The sequence below is a fragment of the Sarcophilus harrisii genome, chromosome 3 (assembly GCF_902635505.1).
Source record: "Sarcophilus harrisii chromosome 3, mSarHar1.11, whole genome shotgun sequence".
In the NCBI taxonomy this organism is placed as follows: Eukaryota; Metazoa; Chordata; class Mammalia; order Dasyuromorphia; family Dasyuridae; genus Sarcophilus; species Sarcophilus harrisii.
The window spans coordinates 413,535,703-413,561,302 of record NC_045428.1 but is presented as its reverse complement, the minus strand read 5'-3'; the positions used below and the strand labels follow the sequence as shown (position 1 = coordinate 413,561,302).

The window sequence follows — 25,600 nt, the reverse complement described above, 5'->3', positions numbered from 1 at the left end:
CTGGGGAATTGCCAACTATTTTCACATGCCTACCCTTGAAAACATAGGAAGAAAAATTTAGATTACCAGAGCAATTGAAATTATATCGTGTTTTATAGGATTGTATGTGACTTGATGAGATAAGAAAATTTCTTTTTAAACTATTTGTTATGATGCAGATATGATATTATGATATGAAAAACAGAACTATTGCTATTTATAATAAATAAATGTAATTCAAAGAACAACTGTTGGGAGAGCAAAATGCTAAAGTATATTACAGTTGGAGAGAACAATTTAGCGTATAAGCTCTTTTTTGAAGGAGATTATATATTTATTATTGTCATATGTCCTTGATAATTGCTAAGCTTTTCCAAATGATGTGTTTGTAATAGTTTGTGTATTGTATAAAAAAAAACACCCACCTGAGATTAGTGAAAGCTTCAGTAAAAATTTATCAGTCTTTGAATGTCTAAATTTGGATTTCTCAATTTCCAACTATCAATAATTAATGGGATTTTTACCACTTCTCCCACCAACCTCTTTTCCCTAATTCTCTTGGCTTTTTAACATTTCAGCTTGGTCTGTTCTCATGCATAGAAGGCCATAGTAACTTTGGTAAATATCATTAAAGACATAGACTTAAGGAAAGATAACTATAAAACAGACCTGTTAAATTCTTTTGTTGATTTAATATTTTCCAAAAGTGATGAAAACCTTGCCAACCACTTGCTTTGAGAGTAAACATCAAAGATCCTCTTGTGTTTTAGGAGAAATTAAAACCATATTATAAACATTGAGTATATATCAAAGAAGATATATTTTGAAGCCTTCATGGATAAACCGAAATTCTCTCTAATTTCAATGGGAAAATTTTTTTGAATAAAGATAGCAATCAGAGTAAATCAGTTAGTATCTTGTCTAAGCATTCATGACAATATCTTTAAAATGATACAGAATGATAGAGGGATTCAAGGAGAATTCTAATTTAAAAAAAAACCTATTTTGTAAGTACTTATTTCTTTTTTTTTTTTTTTTTTGTCTCCTATCCCTCTACTGTAATTTTTGGATTTTTTGCATATACTTTTAATTTTGGTCTTTCTATGATCATGTATCTGTATACTTCTCTTTTTTTCCCTAGTAAAGAGGAATACTTCCAGTCTGTGCCTCTTTGAAAAACAATCTAAGAGTACATACTTTTTAAATTTATAATTTGTTCATTTTTATTTTTATATCAAATCAAACCCTTATAGCAAATATGCATAATCCAGCAAAAACAAATTCTCATATTGGCCATTTATAAAGAGATGTGTCATAATCTTCATTTAGGTCCATTTTCTTACTCTTAGGAAGTATGTTTCATCTTCGTCCCTTTTGAAATTAAAATTTGTCATTGCATTGTTCAGAGTTCTAAAGTCTTTCAAAGTTGCTGTTCTTCATATTAGTGCTATTATATAAACTGTTCTCAGAGTTCTGTTCACTTCATTCTGCATGAGTTCATAGTGGTCTTCACAGTTTCCTCTGAAGTTTTCCATTTCTCCAGGTCTTATGGTGCAATAATATCCCATCACATCCATACACCATAATTTGTGTAGCCATTCCTCAATAGATTGGCACCTCCTTAGTTTCCAGTGCCTTGTCATACAAAAAAAAAAAAAAAACTACTATAAATATTTTTCTACATAAGGGACCTCGTCCTCTTTCCTTGATCTCTTCAGGATGTGTGCCTAACAATGAGAATCAAGGGTCAAAGAGTAATCACATTCTATCTACATGAGTTTTGAAAAGAGTTTTTTACCAATGGGAGAAACATTTTTAATTCACCTTTTTGGGGAGGGAGGAAAAGTTTTTATGAAAATCTAATTAAGATCATCTCAATGTGCATCTGCAAACAGTTCACTCTTCCTTGACATCATTTTTAATAAGGAGCAATACAATCACAGATCATTTGAGTAAATGAATGCATTTGCAACATTCTCTTGGCTCCGCATCCTCTTGAGGATTATAGCATTTGATGTGTTCTTTTCTGCCCTCTTTGTCAGCCTGGTTCTTCATGTCAATCTATAGTCTTTCATGTGGTTAACTTGACAGATGCAGGAAATTGCTGCCAAGCTTTGGAATGAATTTTTTTCAGCAGTGGCATCTGGGTATCAGATGGTCCTCTTGGCTGGCCTCTTGTCTTGCTGCATGTTGGTTTTAGTGGGGTCTGGTGTAGCATCACCTGTTGCTATGCTCCCTTTTCCTTCCATATGTCCATTTCCTATGATTCATATATGAATGTGAGAATCAATGCTCCAGTCCTGTCTCTATCTGAGAATAAATTCCTCAGAAACATGTCAGAAGGTAGAGCTCTCTCTGTTATGCACCGAGAGGGGGATACTTCCTCTTGGCTGGCATTTATTCCAGCTACAAATTTGGTAAGGAAGTCCAAGTATGAAAAGACACATTTTAAATGAAAGTCAAGTGGGAAAACTTTGAGGTGATGTGAATTTCTGGAGTGGTTTTAATTTCTTCAATTTGTATTTAATCAAGATGTCCAGCTTGATACACGAAACTATGGGGCAAAATGGTATTTTTATAGTTTCTGTCCTCCTTCAAAGAGCCACAGATTTAATTCTAGCAAAATCTTTTTTGAAGGAATTGTCTACTCTTCCTGCTTGCTCTTAGTCAGTATCCCACTTAAGTATAAAATAGATTTTATAAATCACAGATGTAGAAATTTAAATTTCCTAGGAAGCTATGCCTCATAATAAAACTGTAGCAAATAGCAGAGCAAATAGCAAATCCAAGACATGCCTAAGGCTTCTCTCTCATATCCCCAAGCCACCTGCTTTTGGGGGACTTGATCTCACTTCCCCTGGTATTACTACCCATGAACTTGCAGTAAGCATCATTCAGAAGAAAAGTCCTGTTAGTAACAATAACCTTGCATCTTTTACTATTCCGCAATCTCCAAACTCAGTGGTACTATGGCCAAACCCAGAATTCACAGAACTATGGGATTAACAAGGTTTTCTCGCACTGTACATATTTCTTGTTACAAGGGTTATGTTTTTCTTATTTTTTGGTTTTCAAAAGGAGGAATGAGAGAGAGAAAAAAGATTAACTAGAAAAATTATATTAAAAAAAGATAGGAAGAAACTGATCTCAGAGATCAAATTCCATCTATACCTGAACTTGAATTCTCTGCAATATGAAGGCAGAATAATTGAGTCAAAAGAATGCTGGATTTGGAATCAGTTTGTAGATTTAAATCCCAGGCTCAGTTCTGCCACTTAGTAGTTCACATGATCTTCAACATCTCTCTGAGCTTCAGTTACTTCATTTATAAAGTGAGATATCTGGATTCTAAAAGATAACCTCTAAAGTATCTTCCATTTCTGAATCTTTGATCCTATCATTGTGAATAAATGGGGAAATGGAACCTAATAGTTCTGTTAGGAAGTCAAACCTAAGTCTTCCCTTATATGATATACACTACTTCTTCCTAGTTCTGTCCTCTGTGGCTAAATAGAGCATGTCTAACCCAAGTACCACAGATCATCATTTTTCTATCTTCAGAACTATTTTCTTAAGAGTGATGGGTGACTAAACCCTCAATTATAGAAATGATTTTCCATTACAATTTATTAAGGGACCAGATGTTTATTCTTTTTTGTATTAAAAAAAACTTCCAGGAATTTGCTCACTTAGAATTGCTTTAAGTTCCTTATTCTTGGTATGTATCACTAACTCTTGACATCCCATTCTCTTTTTCAAGACTTTTTTGATAGGATCTATTAAGTATGCTTCTTTTCACATACAGGAGAACACTATTAACATCTTTCTGTACATGCAACTTCTCTTTCTTTCTTTGTATCTATCTGTTTCTGTGGATCTCTGTCTCTGTCTCTCTGCCTCCCTTTGTCTTTGTCTTTCTCTGTGTCTGTCTCCATCTCTCTCTCTGTCTCTTTCTGTCTCTGTTTGTCTTTCTTTCTGTCTCCATCTTTCTCTCCCCCATCTCTGTATCTCTCTGTCTCTGTCTCTCTATGTCTCTTCTCTCTTTGTGTCCGTCTCTCTGTCTCTGTGTCTCTTTCTCTTTCTTTGTCTCTCTCTCTGTCTCTCTCTCCTCTCCCTCTTTCCTCACCTCCCAAATTTGGTCACATTTATTCGGGCTTGAAGAAGAGAATTGTGTCCTAAGCACACTCAGAGGATTTCTAAATCATATTGCAGTGGCCATATTGATGACTGAATTTTCTCAACTATGCAACTATCTGCACTACATCTGCCCCACACCACCCACATTCTTTTTGTTGTATGCTTAAAGCTGCTCAAAAGAAAATTATCTCTATTAAAAAATTCCATCATTCTTCCTTCTTTAATTCCACGACATTGTCCTGGTTGACCATCCAGTATGGTGACTTTCTGGGAAAGGTTCTGAAAAAATGGTGAGAAAAAAGAAGGGTATCTGATTCAAATGAAATCTTTGAACAGATGTGCACTCAGCAAATTCAATTTAGTAGATATTTATTAAGCCCTAATAGGTGGGGAAGCAACATAGTCAATATCAAGAAGAGAACTGAACTTGGTATCATAAACAGCTTGGTGAATTATTATTTATGTGACCTTGAATAAGTCATCTATTTCTGGCCTTATTTCTCTCATTGACAAAATGAGAGACCTAGACAAGTTCATTTCCAGTTCTAAATCCTTTATGCAAGGCACAGATATTTAGAATAGTTCATAATAGGGATCCTGTGAATTTACTTATCAAATAGTGACATTTCTTAAAACTGAAATGCAAACATTATTAGTGAACCTGCCCCCCCCCATCCCAATTTTTAAAGCAAAGATACCTACTTTTTATAGATAAACCAAGTTCTTCATAGTCTTCTTCCTCTACTTCCTTCCCCTTTATACAGTTGTCAAGTCCTGGAGATTCTGGCACTGCCTTTCTCTCCTGAATTCTACCTCTGCAGTTTAGATTTTCTTTACCTCTTCCCTGGATTTTTGTAGCAGGCTATTTTTTTAATTTAAAAATTTTATTTAATTTTAATTTATGGAATAAAATAAATATTTTCATAACAGCTTAATGAAAAGATGATTGCACATGAAATTACAAATCTACTAAGTACAATTTACTACTTCTTTTAAATATATAATAAAATTAACTCTTAAATGATCTCTACATCTGTAGCATCCTCAGAATCCATCCTACTTATCACTGCCAGGATAATCCTCTCAAACTACAGCTCTGACTCTGTCACTTCCGGACTTAAAAATATTTACTGATTTGTATTTGTCCACAAAATAAAGTCCAAGCTGTTTAGCCTGCAATAAGCCCCTCCCTGATTGGATGCCAAATCTCCTTTTTCATCTTATTTTCCACAATTTCATTTCATATGTTCTATCCGAACCAGACTACAGTATTGGCTGTTGCCTGAACATGAATTTCATTTTCTCACCTCCAGGAGTGTATTTGTTCATGCTGTTTGTTAACATTGTCTGGAACGATCATAGCTTTTATAGGGAAAGATAAAATTTGTCTAACTGTAGCAGGAGGTGCGTAGACAGAGGCAATATTTAGTTAAATAAGGAGAGGCCAAATTATTAATGCCCTTCAAATCAGACAAAAAAAGTTTAATTTACTGTGGCAGGTAATAAAGAATGATGGTAAGTTATTGATGAAAAGAATGATAGCACAAAAACAGTAGTATTTTAGGAAAGTATGTCTAGGAACAGTAACGTAGGGAGAAATTGGAGGCAGAGAGACCAACTATTTCAACAGCCCAGAAAAAGGAAAATAAAAACCTGCATGCTCTATATACCATCTTGCTCCCCAGTTAAATATAATTTCCTTGAGAGAAGAGACTGTTTTGTTTTGGTTTTCTACCCAAGTAAGTAGAAGATGTTTAATAAATGCTTGTTGAATTGAATTGGTTTACTGCTTAATTTGTTAAGGCATGAATGAACAAAAAGTATGAATAGTGGTAGGGGAAAAGGAGAGGAAAGAAATATCTAAGAGATGTTTCTAAGAGGAGAGATCATTATTGATAGCAGATTGGGCAAAAGAGACCAAGGAAAGGGGATAATCCAAGGTAACTACAAAATTTGTAGTCTACAAAACTGAAAATTTGATGGTACAAATGATGGAAATGAGAAACTCAGGCAATGGGGTAGGATGACTTTAAAGCCCAGTGAACTCAATTTAAAGCATGAGTTTAAGACATGCAACCAGAGATGTTCCACATTCAAACAACATATGGGACTGGGGAATTGGTGAGAAGTTGAGCCTGAAGATATAGCTTTGAGAATCATCTGCATAGAAGTGAGAATTAAAGCAATGAGAGTGGATGAGCTTATTGAGGGAGGGTATATAGTGAGAGAAGAGAGGAGGGAGAGGAGGGCCAAGTCCAGAAAAAGTGGGTGGTTAACAGTATCAAAAGTAACAGAAAGATTAAGGAGAATGAAGCCTGAGAAATGGCCATTGGATTTGACAAGAAAAAGGTCATCAGTAACCTTTAAGAGAGCAGTTTTCATAGAGTGGTGGGGGTGGAAGCCAGATTGCAGTGACTTCAGATGGTAAGGAGTGGAGGCTGTGTGTGTAGACCACATGTTTGAGGAGTTGGCAGCAAAAGGAAGAAGGGAGTAGATGATAGCTAGAAGGGCTGCAGGCTCAAGAAAATATGTTTTGTTTGTTTTGTTTTGTTTTGTTTTGTTTTGTTTTGTTTTAAGATAGAGGAAGCCTGAAAGAAGGAACCAATGGAAAAGAAGATACTACAGATGCTAAACTCTATCGCACAGATAACTGTTAGAGTAAAGTCTCAAATGGAAAAGTAAATAGGGTCATTTCTAAAATCATTCCCAAAGTAAAGGAAAAGGAAACAAAATACATTTGTCTCATCATTAGGGTAAGCTGATAAGGGTAGAGTAGCCTTGTATGAAAGGTCTGTATAGAATCACGGACCTAGATGCCTAAGCAGAGTGGCCTACTGCCTTCACTGACAGCTCCCCAAGATTAGGAGTCTCAAATTGGGAAAAGTGAATCCACCATCCTCAATCTCCATGGTCACTGGAGTCAGAGGACTATAGAGGTCAGGGACTTGCTTATGGAATTCTTTCCCTGGCTTATGGTTGGCAATCTCCCACCTCCTGTGCTCCTTAAACTTGTGGTTGAAAAGTAATCTACTGGGTCTACAATCTTTCCCTTGCTACTTCTTCTCAGATTCTCATTTCTATTTACCTTAGTTTACCCTCTCTACTGTCTCTATATTTCTCTGTTTTAAAATCCTATTCCATTCTCTGGAATCCTTACCTTATTGTTTAACAATATCCTCTTCATTATAGATTTCTATATTTTATACTCTTTGTATTTTATGGTAGTCACAAAAATCTGATTCTCCAAAAGAAGTTACATCCTTGGGTACCCTCCCTCTATAAGTTAGTTGCTCCTTCTTGAATGCCCTTCAGAATCTCCTTATTTGAGGTTCACCCCATCCCTTGATATCTATATATTCCAATCCTAGGTGTAATCATCTACTAGTGCTTGGGACATTCTTTCTCTCTCTTCAAAGTCCATTATCTGAGTCATGGGATTTCTTTACACCCCTCTCTCTGCCCTCAATTTCCCTTTCATTACTTCTCAATTCTCAAGCTTACCTTGATGCTATCTCAGGTACTCATAGGGGTGATTAATATTTAGCTCCGAGTATTACCTAAAATGCTGCCACTCATTTATCTGAAACTTTGAAAGTCTCTTTTACTTTCCTAATTTCCTCTCTATCTCTCTACTTCACTTTTCCTAAACTAATTATTTACCTTCACCACAACTGCTTCCATCCTTTTCTCAGAAGAGAAAATCAATATCAATCATGTTCTAGCTCTGCATTCCTTTCTTCATATACTTGACCCTATAATTGATCAATTTAACTGCCCTCCACTCTTGAAACCCTTGCCCTTTTGCCAACATTTATGCTCTGATAATCCTAAACCCAAGGTAAATATCATCTGACTTTTCTGTTCCATCCAATCTCAACTGGACCTTCCATGCTACAAAGTAATCCTTTCATACTCCCCCAAAAACACTTTATCACACTATTTACTTTATCAGCTGTTTTAAACCTTATTCTTTCTCCCTCATTCTCTCTATATCTCTCTCTGCTTTGCTGTCTCTTAGGCAATTGCCTTGCCTCTAATTTTACCGAGAAAATTGAGGTCATCAGTTTTGATTTCTCTCTCATCTCCCCTGCTCCATATATCAAAACCTCTATACTTCTCTAATTGTTCTCTCCTGTTCCAATCTCCAAGGTAGGATGGACCTCTTTTTGTCAAATCTAATCCTTCTAATTTTTTCTTGATCTCATCCCTTTCTTTCTTTTCTGGGTGATTGCCAGAAGGTTCATTCCCTCCTCTTGCATCTTCAGTCTCTCATTTTCTCCTGATTCCTTTCCTGATATTTATAAACATTGCCAGATCTTCCACAAACTTAAAAAACTCTCCTTTGACCTTGACATCATTTTAAACTACAGTCCTATATTCTCTCTTTTACTGCCAAGAACCTAGAAAGAGTTACCTACTCATGACACTTTCACTTCCACCATTATCTTCTGAACCCCATATAATGAAATTTCTGATCAGAGTTACTGATGGTTTCACAACTTGGTCCTCATTCTTGGACTTTTCATAACTTTTTACACTATTACATACTCCTTCTTTTGTCTTTTTGGTGCTATTTTCTTCTGGTTCCCATCTTGCCTTTTAACACTTCCCATAAGCTCCCAAACAGGGAGCTAATAATGTGAGAAAGTAAGTAGAAGCAGAGCAGACCCTGAAGGAATACTTGCTTGGAGACATAGTTCTTTCCATCTTTTTTTAGATTCATCAGCCATTTCTTCCCCTTTCTTTCTTTCTACCTTCCCCAAACATGGATATTCCCCCAAGGCTTTTTTCTCTTTTCAGATTACAAGTTTGCTACTGGTGAATTCATAAGATCCTGTGAGTTCAGTTATCACCTTTATGCAGATAGCTCCTAAATTCATCCCAAATCTCTCTTCTGAGCTCCAGACTCACATTGCCAACTTCCTGCTGAATAAATCCTTCTCTATATTCAATAAGCATTTCAAATTCGTCATGTCCAAAACAGAATTTAGTCTTCCCCCTCAAATCTTTTCTTTCAAAATTTTCTATTCCTATTGTTAGCACTATCTTCTCATGCCACTCAGGTTTCTAGCCTCAGAAACATTCTTGATTTTTCACCCTTCTTCACCATCATGTCCTTTCATACAATATAGTTCACAATTATTGCCTTCCTTACATTCACTTCCACTCAGTAACTCATCATTTCTTGCCTAGATTATTGTAATACCATTCTAATTGTTCTCTCTTCCTTTGGTCTCTTCTTTCTAATTTACATGCTAAATTTGCTAAAATAATCTTACTAAGGCACAGTCTGACCATGCGATTCTCCTTCTCTTAAGCCTTAAGTACTTCTTATTCTGTTATCTCTTATTCCGACTCCAAACCATTTTTCAAGCCTTTATAGAATTCTTACCTTTCATGAACTCTATATTCCATCCATGTCAGATTGTTAATCATTACTTGAATTTGACCTCCTATATCCTGTCTCCATGCATTTTCTGATGCTTTTCCTTTATCACTATGCCTCAGAATCTGTCTTTTTCAAGATTCATTTCATGTGCCATTTCTTCCAAAAGACTTTGCTCTATTTTTTTCCATAATAACTAGAATTCACATAGCACTTTAAGCACAAATGTTTTTTACAAATATTGCCTCATTTTGTCCTCAAAACAACCCTGGGAGGTAGGCACTATTTTTAACCCCATTTTTACAGGTAAAGAAATTGAGACAAATGAAAAATTAAATAACTCATCCAGGATCAAACTAGTAAAAGTATGAGGGAGGATTTGAACTTGGGTCTTTCTCACTCCAAATCTGATATTCTATCCATTGTGCCACCCAATTGCCTTTCAATTGCTTTGAATTATACCTGTTAGTATACATGTTGTATATCACTCCCACTGTAGTATATGAATTGCTTGACTTCAAGTATAATTTTGTCTTTATAGTTTTATTCCCAACTCTATGTATAGTGTCATGCATACAGTAGATATTTATTAATTTTGGCTAATAGATATGAATTTAATTTTTTCCTGAATTTACATGTATATTGGAAATATATTGAAAATTGAGATGACATTAATCAGGGAACACATTTAATCTGTAAAACCATGAGCTTCTAAAATTGATTCTAGCTGCTGTACATCTGCTAATAAAACTAGTTTTCTAGGTACTTATGTAGTATCTATTACTTTTACATCTTTGACTTTTACAAATACAAGTTACAAAAGATTAAATAATATCTGTGTTCTTGCTGCTACCGATGCATGGTGGTATTTACTCTTGGTCTTTCTTCAGGTATTAGAAGTAAGAATCTTTGTTTCCTCCCAACAGAAAGGATGTGGGTACCATCTGGATTTACTGATGGTGGCAGTCATGCTTGGCGTGTGCTCCATTATGGGACTCCCATGGTTTGTGGCTGCCACAGTTCTCTCAATTACTCATGTAAACAGCCTGAAACTGGAATCTGAATGTTCAGCCCCAGGGGAACAACCCAAGTTTCTTGGCATCAGAGAACAAAGAGTTACAGGGCTCATGATTTTTATCCTTATGGGTTCATCTGTCTTTATGACCAGCATTCTCAAGGTAAATTAGATCTAACTTTATAGATAGAATCAAGAGGCAAAGTATATGTGTCATTGTAAATAATAAAAAATTTACATTTTGCAAAACTGACTCAGCAAATTGGTCAAAATGATAGATTGCTCTCTCTTTAACATAGTCTTTACATAAATGTTCATAGCTAATTTTACCAAAAGCAAAAACATGATCTTTACTGAAAGCAAAACTTCCATTTTACATTTTGAGCTCCTCTAGCCTGGTTTTCAAAAATAAAGGAGGGGATGACTTCTAAAGTTTCTTTCAATTATAAATCTTTGATCCCATGTACCTAAACTTTAACTTGACAAAAGTAAATGTCTAAATTGGAGTATCTAGATAGCACAGTAGATGGAACACTAGACTTATAATCAGAAGATTCATCTTTATGAGGTGAAATCCAGCCTCAGAAACTTAACTTAATTAATTGTGTGACCCTGGGCAAGTCACTCAACACTGTTTTCCTCAGTTCCTCATTTGTAAAATGAGCTGTAGAAGGAAATGACAAACCACTCAAGTCTTTGCCAAATGGGATCACAAAGAGCTGGACTTAACTGAAAAGGACTGAACATCATCTTGAGATGGTTAAATTGAATTATAACCGTGATCAAGTTCTTGAAAAAATACATTTTTTTGTTTGTGACTGACATCATTGATTTTTTTTTTGCAATAAAAATCTGACATATTCTAAATTTGATGGAGATTCAAACTAAGTAAAGGATCTATTTTCTTCTCAGCGGGCAGATATAATTCCAATTAATGATATTGAGCATTGTGTAGAGGCACTGAGATGAGCATAGACTTGTCTATGTTCACATTTGCCATCTCCTATTCTAAATACACCGTAAACCTATTTCATGGCAATTGTCCATGCATGCACTCATTTTGTTAAATATAAAATGGGATAATCTATCCATTGTAAAACTTTAAATAATGGTTGCTTTGTCTTACATACTTTAATGAACTGTTCTAGGTTTTACTAATTAGATTTTAAGCTGTTAACCTTGTTCAGTTGACTATGAGTAAAAGAATATAACGAAATTATTTTGCTTTGAATTAGAATTTTATACATTTTTATTGTTTCTCTACAAGTTTGTATCCTACAGTAAATTAGATAATACCCAAACTTCTGGATAAAAGAGGAAAAATGTAATTGTTTACAAGCTTCTGGCATGGTGTTAATAAAAAGCCACTGGATATTAACTGCATTTTTCTCTTTTCATCTTGATGTTTTAGCAGTATAAAGACAAAGGTCAAAGTTTTCAAAAAAATATATTGTAATACAGTTTTCTTCTACTAGAATCATAGTAAGAATCTTTGGTAATCATAAAATAACATATCAGAATGATATCTAAAAATTACAAATTGTATGTTATTTTCTTTGCTTTGCTTTTCCTCCCTTTCCAGTTTATTCCAATGCCAGTGCTTTATGGGGTATTTCTTTACATGGGTGCCTCATCTCTAAAAGGAATTCAGGTAGGTATGACATGATAAAAACTTGTAGCAAGCTCTGAAATGTACTATATTATGATAAATTCTATGGACAAAAGCATAGCCAGTTTAGGAAAGAACACTGCCATATCTCATATAGTCTCTCTAAATTGGACAAGATTTACCATGACTACAAAAGGCTAAAGTAGAATCCTTCTAGTCACTCAACTAACCTCCCTGAATCTTAGCTTTCTTCATTTATAAAAAGAAGAGGTTGCACTAAAAAGCCTAATGTCCTTTTTTATTTTTCTATGTCTTATCTCTTATTCACATTCCTACAGAATTATTTGTCAATACGAATTAATACTGTGGGATAAAATAGATTCTATTCACAACAAAAAGAATGAGTATTATCTGAGTAAAAAGATATTGTTAATGTTGTAGAAGTTGGGAGCACACTATCAGTGCTTAATATTTTCCTTTACGTATAAACATCCTTACTGAGTTCCATAACTGAATTATATCCAAACCAAGCATTTTATTGCTTTCAGAATAAGAGAATCTATAGTTCTAGGGGAAGTTTATTGGTAAGTTTAATTTATCTCAGATTGAATAAAGGAAGCTACATAAATTGTGTAATCTTCCTATGACAAGCCTACTCATCTATTAATTTCTCTGTATATTAAAAACATGGAGAAGGAAAGACTCAAGGTTGGGACTGAATCATTTTTGGCATTAGGCCAGCACAGAGCCCCTGTTGTTGAGTAAAGAACCAGCTCCTGTTATTCATAAAGAAGGGTAGAAGCTTGGCTCTAAGCTCAATATTGAGACAAAATATATATAATTCTAAGATCTTGAGTTGATTTCTAAGTCTCCCTCAAAGGGATAAGATAGTAAGAAGTAGCCCATATTATGCTAGGTAGAATTGATATCTCGAAGGCGAGTTATTGAGAGAAGCTGCATTTCCCCACACAAAAGTTCATTCATTCCAAGAACTTTTCCTCCCAGAAAAGTGCACTTCCAATGCTTCTGGGTTTCTGTAAGGCAGTCAGGGAAAAGAGGTTTTGTTTGTTTGTTTTGCTGTGTTGTTTTTTTTTTTTTGTTTTGTTTTGTTTTTTGTTTTTGCCTTTGGCAAAAGTTCCACTAGCACTAATTTCATCTCTAAGTGAAAAGTATTTATTATTAGGCCCCAGGCTCATATAAATACAGCAGCATGAGTTTAAGGAACGAAGTAAAATAGTTTTGATAGGTTTCAACAGATTTTTTCCCCTAATTCCGCTCACTTGATTTTGTATCCATGAAGTTTAGAATTAAGCAAAAATGTCAAATTGGATTTCTTTGGGGTGTGAATCTTTCAAATGAGAATTGAGGAAAACATTACCCAAAGGCCTAGGAGAGAAATCTAATGAGTTCTAAGTAGGAACAAATGAAACAGGACAAAAAAGTCCTTGATGGAATGTTTGTTGAAAATACAAGTGGAGCATCCAGGCTTCATATTGCAAATATTAGTGAAAGTGGAAAAATCAGAAGAAGCGACAAAAACAATATAAATTTTGTAATTGTTACTATTACTTGAATGTTAGTCATCACACATTTGTTCCGCATCTGTATTAACAAGGGAAAAGTTAAATCACTCCCATATGTGTGGGAGGATTCTATAGAAGTTACCTGGTTGTTTGGCAATATTAAAAAACTTATTATCCAGGCTTCTCACTCTAAAATGTGGTAGAAAAAAACATCAACAGAAATCACAGTGTTCTCACGAACACTGTTTCTGCATTCAGCTGCACAGTCACTTCTATATTCATTCCAACACTTTGAAAACTCAAAGTAAAGCAAATGTGCCACTTAAACAATAACAATTCAACCCACCCACACAACAAGGTACACTTATGCAATTATACATCTTCACATCTGGAAAAAGGTTCGCTGGGAAAATTAGCTCTATAAAATCTGAGACATTTAAATGTAAGGCAAGTGATTTCACTTTACTTTGCTTCTCCCTTTTTTTTAAAGAAAGTTCTATCTTATGAATTTTGCTTCACACACAGATATGAAGACAAATTCTTTTTTTAAGTATTCAAAATAAATAATTCAAAAAGCTCTCCTTGTTTATCCTCCATTGAACAGTGTCCTCCAAATACACAATGGGATATCAATAATTATTTGTTGTTAAAATGATAGCAATAATGGCAATTTAAGTGGTGATTTAATCTTCTCCTCAAGGACCTTCTCAGATAAAAAGTAATGGGCACAAATGAGTTCATCATATAGATGAATCTCCCCTTGTTATCTTTCATCTTTGAAGAGGACCAAAATGACATCACTATTAGAATCTAGTTAGAGTATGTCCAACTGTTAATGCTTTATCCAACCTCCTAATAAAAGTGGAATGTATTTATCAAATTTTAAGACTTGCTGTTTTTAAGACTGACAGCATAGGACTAACTGCGGGGATGACTTGGTTCCATTGAAAACCAGGAAAATTGAGGGAAGTAGCACTTAAATGGGTAAAAAAATGGGAGTGGAACGTTAAGTGAATCTAAAATGTTAAGACTGCACCATCAATTTATGATATGGTTTTTCTTTCATATTGTTAATCAAAACAATTTCATTTCTCTTGCAGTTCTTTGATAGAATAAAGCTTTTCTGGATGCCAGCAAAACACCAGCCAGATTTCATATACCTACGGCATGTACCTCTTCGCAAAGTCCATCTCTTCACCATCATTCAGATGAGTTGCCTTGGCCTCCTATGGATAATCAAAGTTTCAAGAGCTGCCATTGTCTTTCCCATGATGGTATGAAAACATTATCTTCTTCTTAGCTCCCTCTATAGAAGGAGCAACAGTGTTATCTGGCAGGTGGAAATTTTATTGGGTCTTCTATTCAGAGGATGGGAAGAAAGAAATATTATAAAACTGAAATGTTCATTTTGGTGAGATGATAGATTAAAATTAGTGACAAAAAACTAGTGTTTGGATTATCTATAAATTTCAATCATCCAGGCATTTTGTCTCCTTACTTGTGAGGATAATAGTCAAGGTATTAAATTTTGGAGGAAAAATAAATATTTTAAAACCATCCAAACTTGAGATTAAGGTATAAATATCATGATAAAAGGAGTACTTTGGAATTCAGTGACTCAAATTCAGTCTCTCAGATGTTCTATAAGTTAAAAAGAGATACTCAACACACCACACACACACACACACACACACACAAATGCCAATATAGAAATATGCTGTTATTAATATTCATGAGTTCCTTGTATCTAATGCTGACATTAAAAAATATGAGTTAATAGATTTTATAAGTTTATCTTAATCCTAATTCATAATAGAAATGTGAATTTTAAAATTTCTTTCACCATCATCATTACAATATGCCCAATCCTTTCATAATGAGGCCTGTAATACTTTTTTTTATAAGTATTTCTTATGTGCTAGGAGTGATTTCGAGTTCTAAGCAATACAGTCCAGATGATATATTACTATACTAACATTTATTTTTATATCAACCAAAATAAAACATTTCAATGTGATCTGATATGTTTCCATTAAATTCATATGCACATATAATAGGTTTACAATGCTTTGGAATAATGCCCCTTTTTGCTTATAGGTATTAGCTTTGGTGTTTGTAAGAAAATTGATGGATTTACTTTTTACCAAACGAGAATTAAGCTGGTTGGATGATTTGATGCCTGAGAGCAAGAAAAAGAAATTGGAAGATGCTGAAAAAGAGGTAGGTCAGAGGAAAAAACAGTTTTATATATTTTTTATTTTAAAATTCAATTCTCTTTAATAATTAAAGTAATCATTTCCTACCCAACCATTGGTTTTGAACAGCAAAATTTATTTGAAACAACTAGATTACCCTGTTTCATTTTATATAATCACTGATCCTGACAGATGTGAATTGGTTGGATAGAAAGCTTAGAATATGACACCAGAAAACTGGCATTTGGAAAGAAAAAAAGAAAGTACATATTTGATTTGTTTAAATGCAGACATATTGAAAATATGAGGCTATTTTAAGGAATGGTAGCTTCTATTTATAAAGTGAGCTAACTCACAAATTCCATTGAATTCATAATTTGAATATTTATATATACAATCTTCAGGTGCTACAATTGGTTTAAAAAACCTCTATCCTGAGTAATGCAGACAACTGATAATAAATTGTAGTGTCTTCTAATCCCTACATATATAAAGATTGACTTGATTACATGTATGTAAAAAAGCAAGGAACAAATCATTACCATCATTTTGTTAAAAATAAGAAATAAGTATTGGCCAAGAGACTACAGCAAAAATGTTGTCAGTCCTTGGTTACTTTAACCAAACAATGAGAAATGTTGATTTGACTTGATTTTTCAAAGTGATAGAGGTTGTTGACATAATTGAACTGTTTTCAGAGAAAACTGTTCTTAATTATTTTCATGGTCTATATCTCTGTTCCATTATATTTCACTTTTTAAAAGAAATATGTCACTTTTTTGTGCTCCTGCACGTAATTCATTATTTTCAATGTGATAAGGTTACTTTCACTTGTTTTGTCATTTCTAAATTTTGGGAGCTATTCTTATATCTGTTTAGGCAGTTATAAAATAATGTAGAAGCCACAAAATTTGCAGATGACAAGATTAACTAGTAAAATATTTGACACATTAGTTAATCACATTATTTAAAAATAGAAAAAGAGAAGTGGAGTTAACATTTAAAAGAAAATATTTGATGATAGCTTGGAAATTAGTCTTTATAATTCTCTATAAGAAGTATAGTGAATTTGTTCACTTGCTTCAATTGTCGAGTATGTTCTATGTCTATTAATATGGGCTTTTAAACTATCCCAATGGTCTTCATTTTAACTCATCCATATTAATGCCTTTTATTATTTAGAAACAAAGATTCATCATGAGACTTCTATCCATTGTTTCTTGGGGAGCTATATCTCAGTGGTGGAACTAGATTGCTGTAGCTTTCTCCTGTGGTCATTTCATATCGTCTTTCTACTATTCTTGGTACCCTGGCATAATGAAATAACTTTATACAAAAGAATATATGAGAGTATTAATCTTTTGTAAATGGTCTAGAATGAATTTTTGAATAGCATTTTCTCCAATGACACAAGTTTAAGACCACTAGTTCTTTTTCTTTCCAAGATAAAATACTAGTCTAGTATTTTAAAATTTTGCTTGTGATATAAAATGCAAGGCCCTAGAAATTCAATATCCTATAGTACTTCTTTCCTTTTCAAACTTGGTTTTAATTCATTTCTAGTGTTTTTGTTCACTAAACACCATATACCCCCCCCCAAAAAAAAAGGCCGGGTGGGACTCAGTAAAGATTAAATCTAAAGGAGATAGGAATTAACAAACAAATATTTTTGAAAACTAAAAGTACTGAAATTTGAGGTGAAAGGACTACCTGACTTTTCTGTTTTCACATTATCTTGTATATTCTCTCCACATATAGCACCTTCCAAGGGAAATATAAATTGCTTGAGGATAAGGATTATTTTGGTTTTATCTTGGTGCCATTTGATCTAGTACAATACCTTACACATAGCAGACAGCTTATCAAATATTTGTTGAATTGAGTTGGGTTAATTAATTAATTGTATTTATTCTCAATTCCAGATTTCTAGTTGAATGCAATTTACAAGTAGGTTTCTAAACAAAAGGTTTGCATACAAAGCTTTCTGGATGTAATTCTCCCAGCCTTTCCTATCTTTCATTTATTATTAAACACAGCAAAGCAGTAACTAATATCTTATTTTCTATGACTGCCTGATCTATATGAATGTCTATATTACTTCACCTCTGATGAGACAACCCTACTAACTGCTTCATTAACATAATTAACCTACCTATGACTCTCCTCTTAAGCCATAATCTACACTTTGAACATTTCTCCCTTTCCAATTTACCAAGATCATTTTCTTCTCTTATTCCTTCTTACTTTTACAAAATCATGCCCCTTGAGATTTTAGAGCACGAATTTACAATTTTGTTCCTCCCAAAGAATGTTCTCCCTTCATTCAAAGCACATTCAAACCCTCTCTCTCCTTTATCTCTCTTTGAAATTATGAGAAAGAACTACATATTATATGACTTTCTTCTGCCTTCTACCGATAAACCACAGCACCTTTCCATTGACTTTTGGACTTAATATTTTCATAATTCCAAACCATTCATATGATATATTATATAAAACCTCAGCTAAACATTCTAAGATGTTTCCCTCTTGAATGTGGTTCAATATGTCTTTCTTACAGGTTTTGAGTTCCCTAAGAGTAGGGGCTCTATTTGAGTAATTATCCTTCTACAGCACACAGAACAGTATAATATTCTTTTAGTTGCTGAGTATGTTTTGACAACAAAAAGGAGAATTTTATATATAGTAAAAATAATGCCTTAATTTGTAGAGATATTTTTTTTTCTGAAAGAACTAAACATGATGGATGTGAAATGTCCAAACTGACATTTCTATGATGCTTTAAGCTTTGCATACTATTTTACACATATGTGAAACTCACAACCACTCTATGATACAGGTAATATAGCTACCCACATTTTAAAGATGCAGAAACTGAAACTGAGATATATTAAGTATGTTGCTTTTTCATAGTCATAGGGTTGGTAAATGTTAGAGGCCAGATTTGAATCCAGGTCCTCTTGATAACATGTCCAACTTTTAATCCAAATCTATTATTTTACTGACTAAGCCATACTGCTTTTAGGTGACTTCTAATATCTCTTCCAACTCTAATCTATTTCAGATCTACTTTTGTTTAACTATAACATGGGAAGAAAAATAAGGCCAATGACAGTGTTGAAAGAATGTCTTGTTGAACACAAAATAAATTCCTGACCAGTGCAGAGATAATTATGCATCTGACAGTTGGAAAGAACAAAAGAAGCACAGAAATGTTCATTCTTTTGCTTGAAATAAATATTAAAAATGTCCAGCCAATATGGAGAGTAGGAGGGTTAGACTAAAAACTCCCATGGGTTTATTTTCAACTTTGTCCAGCAGACCTCAGCATTTGGCTTCCTGAAGACTTATGGTATCAGCAGCAGGAAAAAGCCAGTCAAGAGAACTCATTGTGTCTTACTGGGTTTTTCCTATTCCATCATTCAGTTTTCTAGCATATTGTCCAATAACATGATAAATGGATCAAAGGAGTTGTCAAAATGCTTTCTTCATAATATTGCATTTCTCCAATAGTCTGAACTAGTAGAGCAACTTCAATAGAAGTCTGGCAAGATGGCAAATTTCAGGAAAGTCTCTAATGTAACATCTAAGCTGCTCCCTGAGACTCGAATTTAAAGTAGGTTCACCTCTTGTCCTTCTGATGATAGTTACAAGTCTGTACTTTTATCCTGTAGGGTTTTCCTCCCAATAGCACACTTCCGGTCTTATGGCATTGAGAAAACATTAGGTTGACCTTAAAATTCAATAATGAGCTAAGCAGAATAAATAGCTACACAGGCCAGTCCAAGGTCGCAGAGCTTCTGTTCCAAATTTTCATGTGCTTCATGCATATGCATATGCATATGTTTCAGTTTTTAGAAAGAAAGGATTATAATCAGGGTAGAAATGAATATTGGAACCCTGACATTTTACACATTGCTCTGTGTAAATGAAAGACTTAAGAATCAAATTCTGGATGTCCAAATGTGTCTGAAACACCAACACCCCGTCCCTAGTTAAATATTTCTGAGGACTTAATATCTATCCAATAGAAAGGACTTTATATATTCCACTAATGATGAAGAATGTGGTTTCATTTCTGGCCAAATGGATTTGAGAGTCCATTTCAAACAAATTTCATTGACATGTTTCCTAGAATTTTAGCTGAGAGGAAGTTATATAGTCATCTGTTTAGTGTTGAACATGTCAGTTGAATATTCACCACGAATGGAAGGAAGAAAGGAGAGACAAAAGAGGCTAGGTCCTCCAGTGACTTACAATCTGTTGGAGAGACTTAACCACAGCAGAGAAACATAGGAAAGTGTACAAATGTACCCATTGAGATGGAGATCATTTGAGTACTTGGTGGCTGAGAACAATCCCAGATTTTGGCCAGAAAGGTAGAGGCTAATAAGCAATGTTTAATGAAAATAAAGAGAGGTAATAGAATAAAAAAATAAGAGAGAATCTCGTCTGTAGAAATTTTCCTAAACATAGTAAATGGATGTCTTTGACTTTTCAGAAATCTGAAGATCTTTGAATTTTTAATAAATGTCCATATTTTCGAAAGATATTAGACAATTTCTTAAGTCTTTCTGAATATGTCCTATCCAAAGCATTTTAAGTTATCAGAAAAAAAAAAATATGGCTTTGCAATTGTTCCTTTTTTTTTTTTTGAAACTGTACCTGTGATTTTATTAGTACAAGGAGCTCTAGGTAAGGCACTTTCTTTACCAAAACAAGTCCTTACCTTCATTGCAATTTAGTCTTAAAAGATTGTTTTGGGGGATTGAGTGGTTTACTTGGGGTCACACAATCCATATGCTGTGAATCCAGTTCTTCTAGACTCATACCAACCACTAATCCATTAAAAGCTGTCTTTTCTTCTATCATATGGAAATGGTTGATCTTGCTTTTCTGGACCTTAAACTATGGTGCTTAATAATATTTTGATAGCTTAATGATAATAGTAATAACAAGAATAATGTCTTGCATTTGTAGATTAAGGAATGCTTTCCCAGTTGACAAATGCTACATCTTCTTGGTCCTTAATTCAGTTGTAATTTAGTGCTTTTAAGTTCTGCAAAGAATATACTGTCTCTGTCTGTCTCTCTTCCTCCCTCCTCCTCTGTCTCTGTCACCTCTGTCTCTCCCACTTTCTCTCTGACTCTGTCTGTCTCTTTCTCATTCCATCCCTCCCTTCTTCCCTCCATCTATATTCAAAAAAACTTCCTTTGATTTTCGTAACAATCCTATGAGATTGGTACAATTACTGCCAACAATTTACAGATGAGGAAACTGAAGTTGAAAAGATGAATGACAGTATCTAAGGCAGTATTTGAACGTGTCTATCTTGCCTCTAGCCACTCTTTCTCCTAGGTACCTCATCCTCCAAAGACACTGACTTTGTTCTCATTCACTATACAGTGGGATTATGCATAAAGTGACTGAGGCACGGCAAAGTGGATTTAGCCAACTGAAGGGATTCAAGGACTTTGTTGCAAATCATATTTTTACCTTTGAGCCCCTCCCATAGCATGAATTCCCAGAATGGCATTATAGCAAGGCTGCTTCTTCTAACGTCTGTTCTTCCATAAGGCTGATATAAATTGAGGTGGTGATTGCCTTGAGGTCAATCCATGTAAACCCCTGTGTTTGAGTAGATGCTCCTCCCAAGAAGCATGCCTTTTTTTTTAATTTAAAAAAATTTTTTTTTGTTTCCTTATTGAGAAGCCTGAGGGACGCAGCATGCCGTCTCTGTGCTCCTGCAGGCCCACCCAGCTTCCTTCTGGCACTGAAAGCAGCCGATGCTCTGCCACCTTTCTTTTCAGATAAGCATGACTTGGAAAAGCTATCTTTAGAGGTGATGAGTTTTTGTTTGGATGGAATTATGACTTGTATAAAGCCCACGCATGCTAACAAGCCACAGAGTGCAAAATAATTATTGAAAGTAATTTAAGAGAAAAGTGGAAAATCATCTAAGGGGGAAAAACATACTTGTTCTCAAAGCTTTGGTCTTGGTCCTCCATAGTCAGGTTAACTGACCATTGTTAGCTATGACCTCATCTCTATGCAATTTAGACTTTTTTTTTCTCATTGAAGTACTTGATGTTTTATTCAGTTAGAAAAAAGCATATAATGCTTATCATTCACTGGAGAACCATAGAAAGAAGTGTTGCATTACATTTTCATTTGGGAAGTATTCCTTCAGCATTCAAGTCCTTAACTCATTTTCCATGGAAGTATGACTTTTGAAATCACTTTATGATTTTCTTGTTGTCATACATTCCACTTTTATTTTACTCATCATGTGGCAGGTGTTAACTTTCCACTTTGGCAGGATACATTTGCTATCCTCCCTTATTTTCCATGATGGAATTATAGGTCCAAGCAATTTATTTGATATAGCCTATAACTATGTATCTCGAGATATCTATGTATGTATTTATGTATATTTTCAAACCAGCTCTCTTCCAAAGCCAATAAACTATGTCCAAATGCATAGTATGCCTGAAAGCTATTCAGAACCAAATATAATATAATGTACACTAAGATAAGTCTGTTAGTGATATAAATAATTTGAGTTTTTGTGGAAAGCACAAAAAACAGATTAATGAAATCCGTCTTAAAATATTCAAACTTTGACACTGTCATCTTGGTAACAAATAGATTTAAAATAATTCCTCCTTGTGGTCAAGAATTTAAAATTGATGATTCGATCAAGTTAACAATCTTAATGATTTTAAATGGTCCTTAATATTTTTTCAAACTTAGGGAATTTAATTGGCCACTTTGCAGATAGGCACATGGACTCTGGGTCAAAACCGAGAAATGTTTAAACTTTCTCTTTGGGTACAGCAATGACAGTTTGTTTATACCCAATACCCTTTTTTGGAAAGGAGAAAAAAAAATTGCAAAGGAAAATTTCAACCGTGGCATTCAATGCCGATGATAATCCCAGAGAAGGGATAGTTTATTCCTCTACTCTTTAGGCAGGCCTACATTTCAATCACCTCAAAAAGAAAACTACTTCCCTAACTTGAAAAATATATGGAGGAGTACATCCCACAAACTCCCTTGGTAATATTCTGGAACATAGTCCAAAATTTTGAAGTCCTCATTACATAACAGTAAATTTAGTTCACAGTTTTAAAAAAATTCATAAAAGAAACTCTTTTAAAAAATGAATCAGATTTTCCATTGACTGACATGAAAAAGATTGTTGTTAACACTTAAATTATATCATTTGGGGTAACGCACCCTTAATTACTTGTGTTCTTGGTAACTGATGTTTTACTAAAAGAACTCATGCTAGCATTAATAAATGCAAAAAATGAGAGGTTCTTTAGGTTAATAAGCTAATGAAACATTAATTCATCCCTGTTCTTTAAAGTAAAATGGAGAACTATCAGGTGAAATGTACTTACTTTGAACATTGTCTTCCCAGGAAGAACAAAGTATGTTAGCCATGGAAGATGAGGGTACTGTGCAGCTCCCACTGGAAGGGCATTATAGGTAAGATGCTTTCTTTAATGTAAGTGCTTACTCCAGGATCTTTAAAAAGTATCATTTCTGGCAATGGGAAAAGACATTGAAAGCACAATGAATTCTATTCCAGAATATAAGTGGGTAAATTTCTATTGTTGCTTAAGTCTAGAGATAGCATGGCAGTCAGGAAACCACACTTGGATTTAGGCTCAATTTTGCCACATTCACTTGTATAATCCAGGGTTCTCAACAATGTCAACACTAAACTTTAGGAATTTGGGTAACTCACCTCCCACTCTGGTTGTCTGCTTCCTTATTAGAAAACATATGAACTGGACTAATTAATCCCTAAAGTCCTACCAACTCTTAAATTCTTTTGTTTTATGTTTTCTTTGAAAGTAGTTTATTTAATCCACTCAGAAAATAAGACTAGTTTTATTAAATCAAGCTTCACTCTTCAGCCAACAACTAGATACCAAGCATATATTAATTGCTTGCTGTATTCCAGATCTACTGCTAAGGGGAATATAAAGACAAAAACCCTCAAGGAACGCATTATGTAAATTGCTAGTAATATAAATATAAAGAATAACTGGAATATAATCTAAATAAAGAAGGTAAACAGGGAATTAGGAAAGGCCTCCTACAAAAAATGGGAAAAGGAAGCCAGGGAAAGTAAGATACAATGTTTAGGATCATGGAAGACAGTGAATGCTAAAGCTTGGTGAAAATGGAGAATTCTGTAGCAAATTTAATGCTTACTCCCTAAATTGAATGTATTAACTCTTAGACTCTTAATACTCATAACAATTTGTCTTTGAGAACTTTCAGTGGAACTTCAGCTCACTTCCTGACTTGAAATACTTAGCCATCCCAATGAGATCATAAGACTTCTTAAAAAAAGAAAATCTACAAACTGTAATTGTCTCTTTTTGCACAAAATTGCTACAAAGAGAATTTCTATTGGTCATAAATTATATTACATTAGCAAATATAATATATGAATCATGTAAAAAAAAGTTTATGTTGTTGCACATCACATCATTCTCCTAAAGGTAGCCCTCTTCAGAGCTACACATAATTATTTATCTACATATTTCAACCCAAAAATTTATTTTAAAAATTTCCAAATATTTTATCAGAAAACTATTTCTCTCTGCTACAATTCTTACCTGAATTTTTAAATTTGTGACTTTGTGACCTTACTAACAACTAAATTTGTATTGTCAAAATAAATCTACATAATTTGTTATCATGTTAATAAAAAAATGACTTTTCTCCCATGGAGACTACTTTTATTTGTTGCAATATTAAAGAATAAGATACAGCAGAAACATTTTACTTTATAGGGTTTAATATTAAAGCTGGATTTGAGAATCTTTTAAGATTTTTTACCACTTAAAACTGAGCAGAAGTAGTAAAGGTATTTCTTTTCCTCTTAGGGACTTTGTGAAAATTATTGTGCCAATGATGGATATAGAGAAAATCTCAGAAGCAGGAAGACTTGGTTTCAAGTCTTAATTCTAACACATATTTGCTATGTGAACCACAGAAAATCCAGAGAATTATAGACTTTTGTCAAAAGGGGTCCTTAGAGTTTATAAAGTACAATCTCCCCATTCGACAGACTATAAAACTGAGGTCTACAGAGGCTAAAAATGAAAACTTTTTTGAGAATAAAAATTGTTTCTTTTTTTTTGGGGGGGGAGGTCTTTGTGGTCCTCAGTATTTAGCACAGTGCTTGGCATTAAATGCTTGTTAATTGTGCATAATCACACAGAGTTAGTATATCTAATGTTTCTTCATAAGACCATTGAAGAAGAGGGAAGTAGTAAAATTGACCCTCCACCTGAGAATATTAATCAGTTATTTATTAAGCATTTTTAAGTGCCTACTTTGTATTAGACATTATTACAGCCTAAGAATATACCAAAACAACAACAGGGGAAAAAAAATGAAACAGTCCTTTCTCTCAAAGGACTAACACTCTACTAGAAGCATGAGGAAAGCAGAAACTGCTCTTCTCAACATGAAGTCCAGCTGTGACTTCTGCTTTTTCCAGTGTTTTGCTGCAGCAAATTATCCAATCCTGTCTATTTGCTTCTGTAAATTCCCTTCCTAGGGTTCCCTATCAGTGGCATTCTGGATCCTTGCCAATTTCATTTAATTGTATTCATTTTTGAAACATAAATTATGGACCATTCAAAATTTGATCTTGAAATGCCACCTTCTCAAAGTGCAGAGAGTCTTTTTAAAACAATAAATGTCATAACAGTGAAGATCTGCAAG

At 34.0% G+C, this 25,600-nt stretch overlaps 1 protein-coding gene across 6 annotated transcripts in view; it reads left to right on the top strand.

The window, feature by feature from the left end:
• SLC4A10 (solute carrier family 4 member 10) overlaps nucleotides 1–25,600 on the top strand; it is a 361,700-nt gene that overhangs the window by 325,673 nt on the left and 10,427 nt on the right. For all 6 annotated transcript variants that reach the window (XM_031960579.1, XM_023499232.2, XM_023499231.2 and 3 more), the window contains 5 exons: nucleotides 10,429–10,680; nucleotides 12,100–12,168; nucleotides 14,750–14,923; nucleotides 15,747–15,869; nucleotides 23,271–23,338. In XM_031960579.1, the coding sequence (XP_031816439.1) occupies nucleotides 10,429–10,680; nucleotides 12,100–12,168; nucleotides 14,750–14,923; nucleotides 15,747–15,869; nucleotides 23,271–23,338 (686 nt within the window). The remainder of the gene's footprint in view (nucleotides 1–10,428; nucleotides 10,681–12,099; nucleotides 12,169–14,749; nucleotides 14,924–15,746; nucleotides 15,870–23,270; nucleotides 23,339–25,600) is intronic.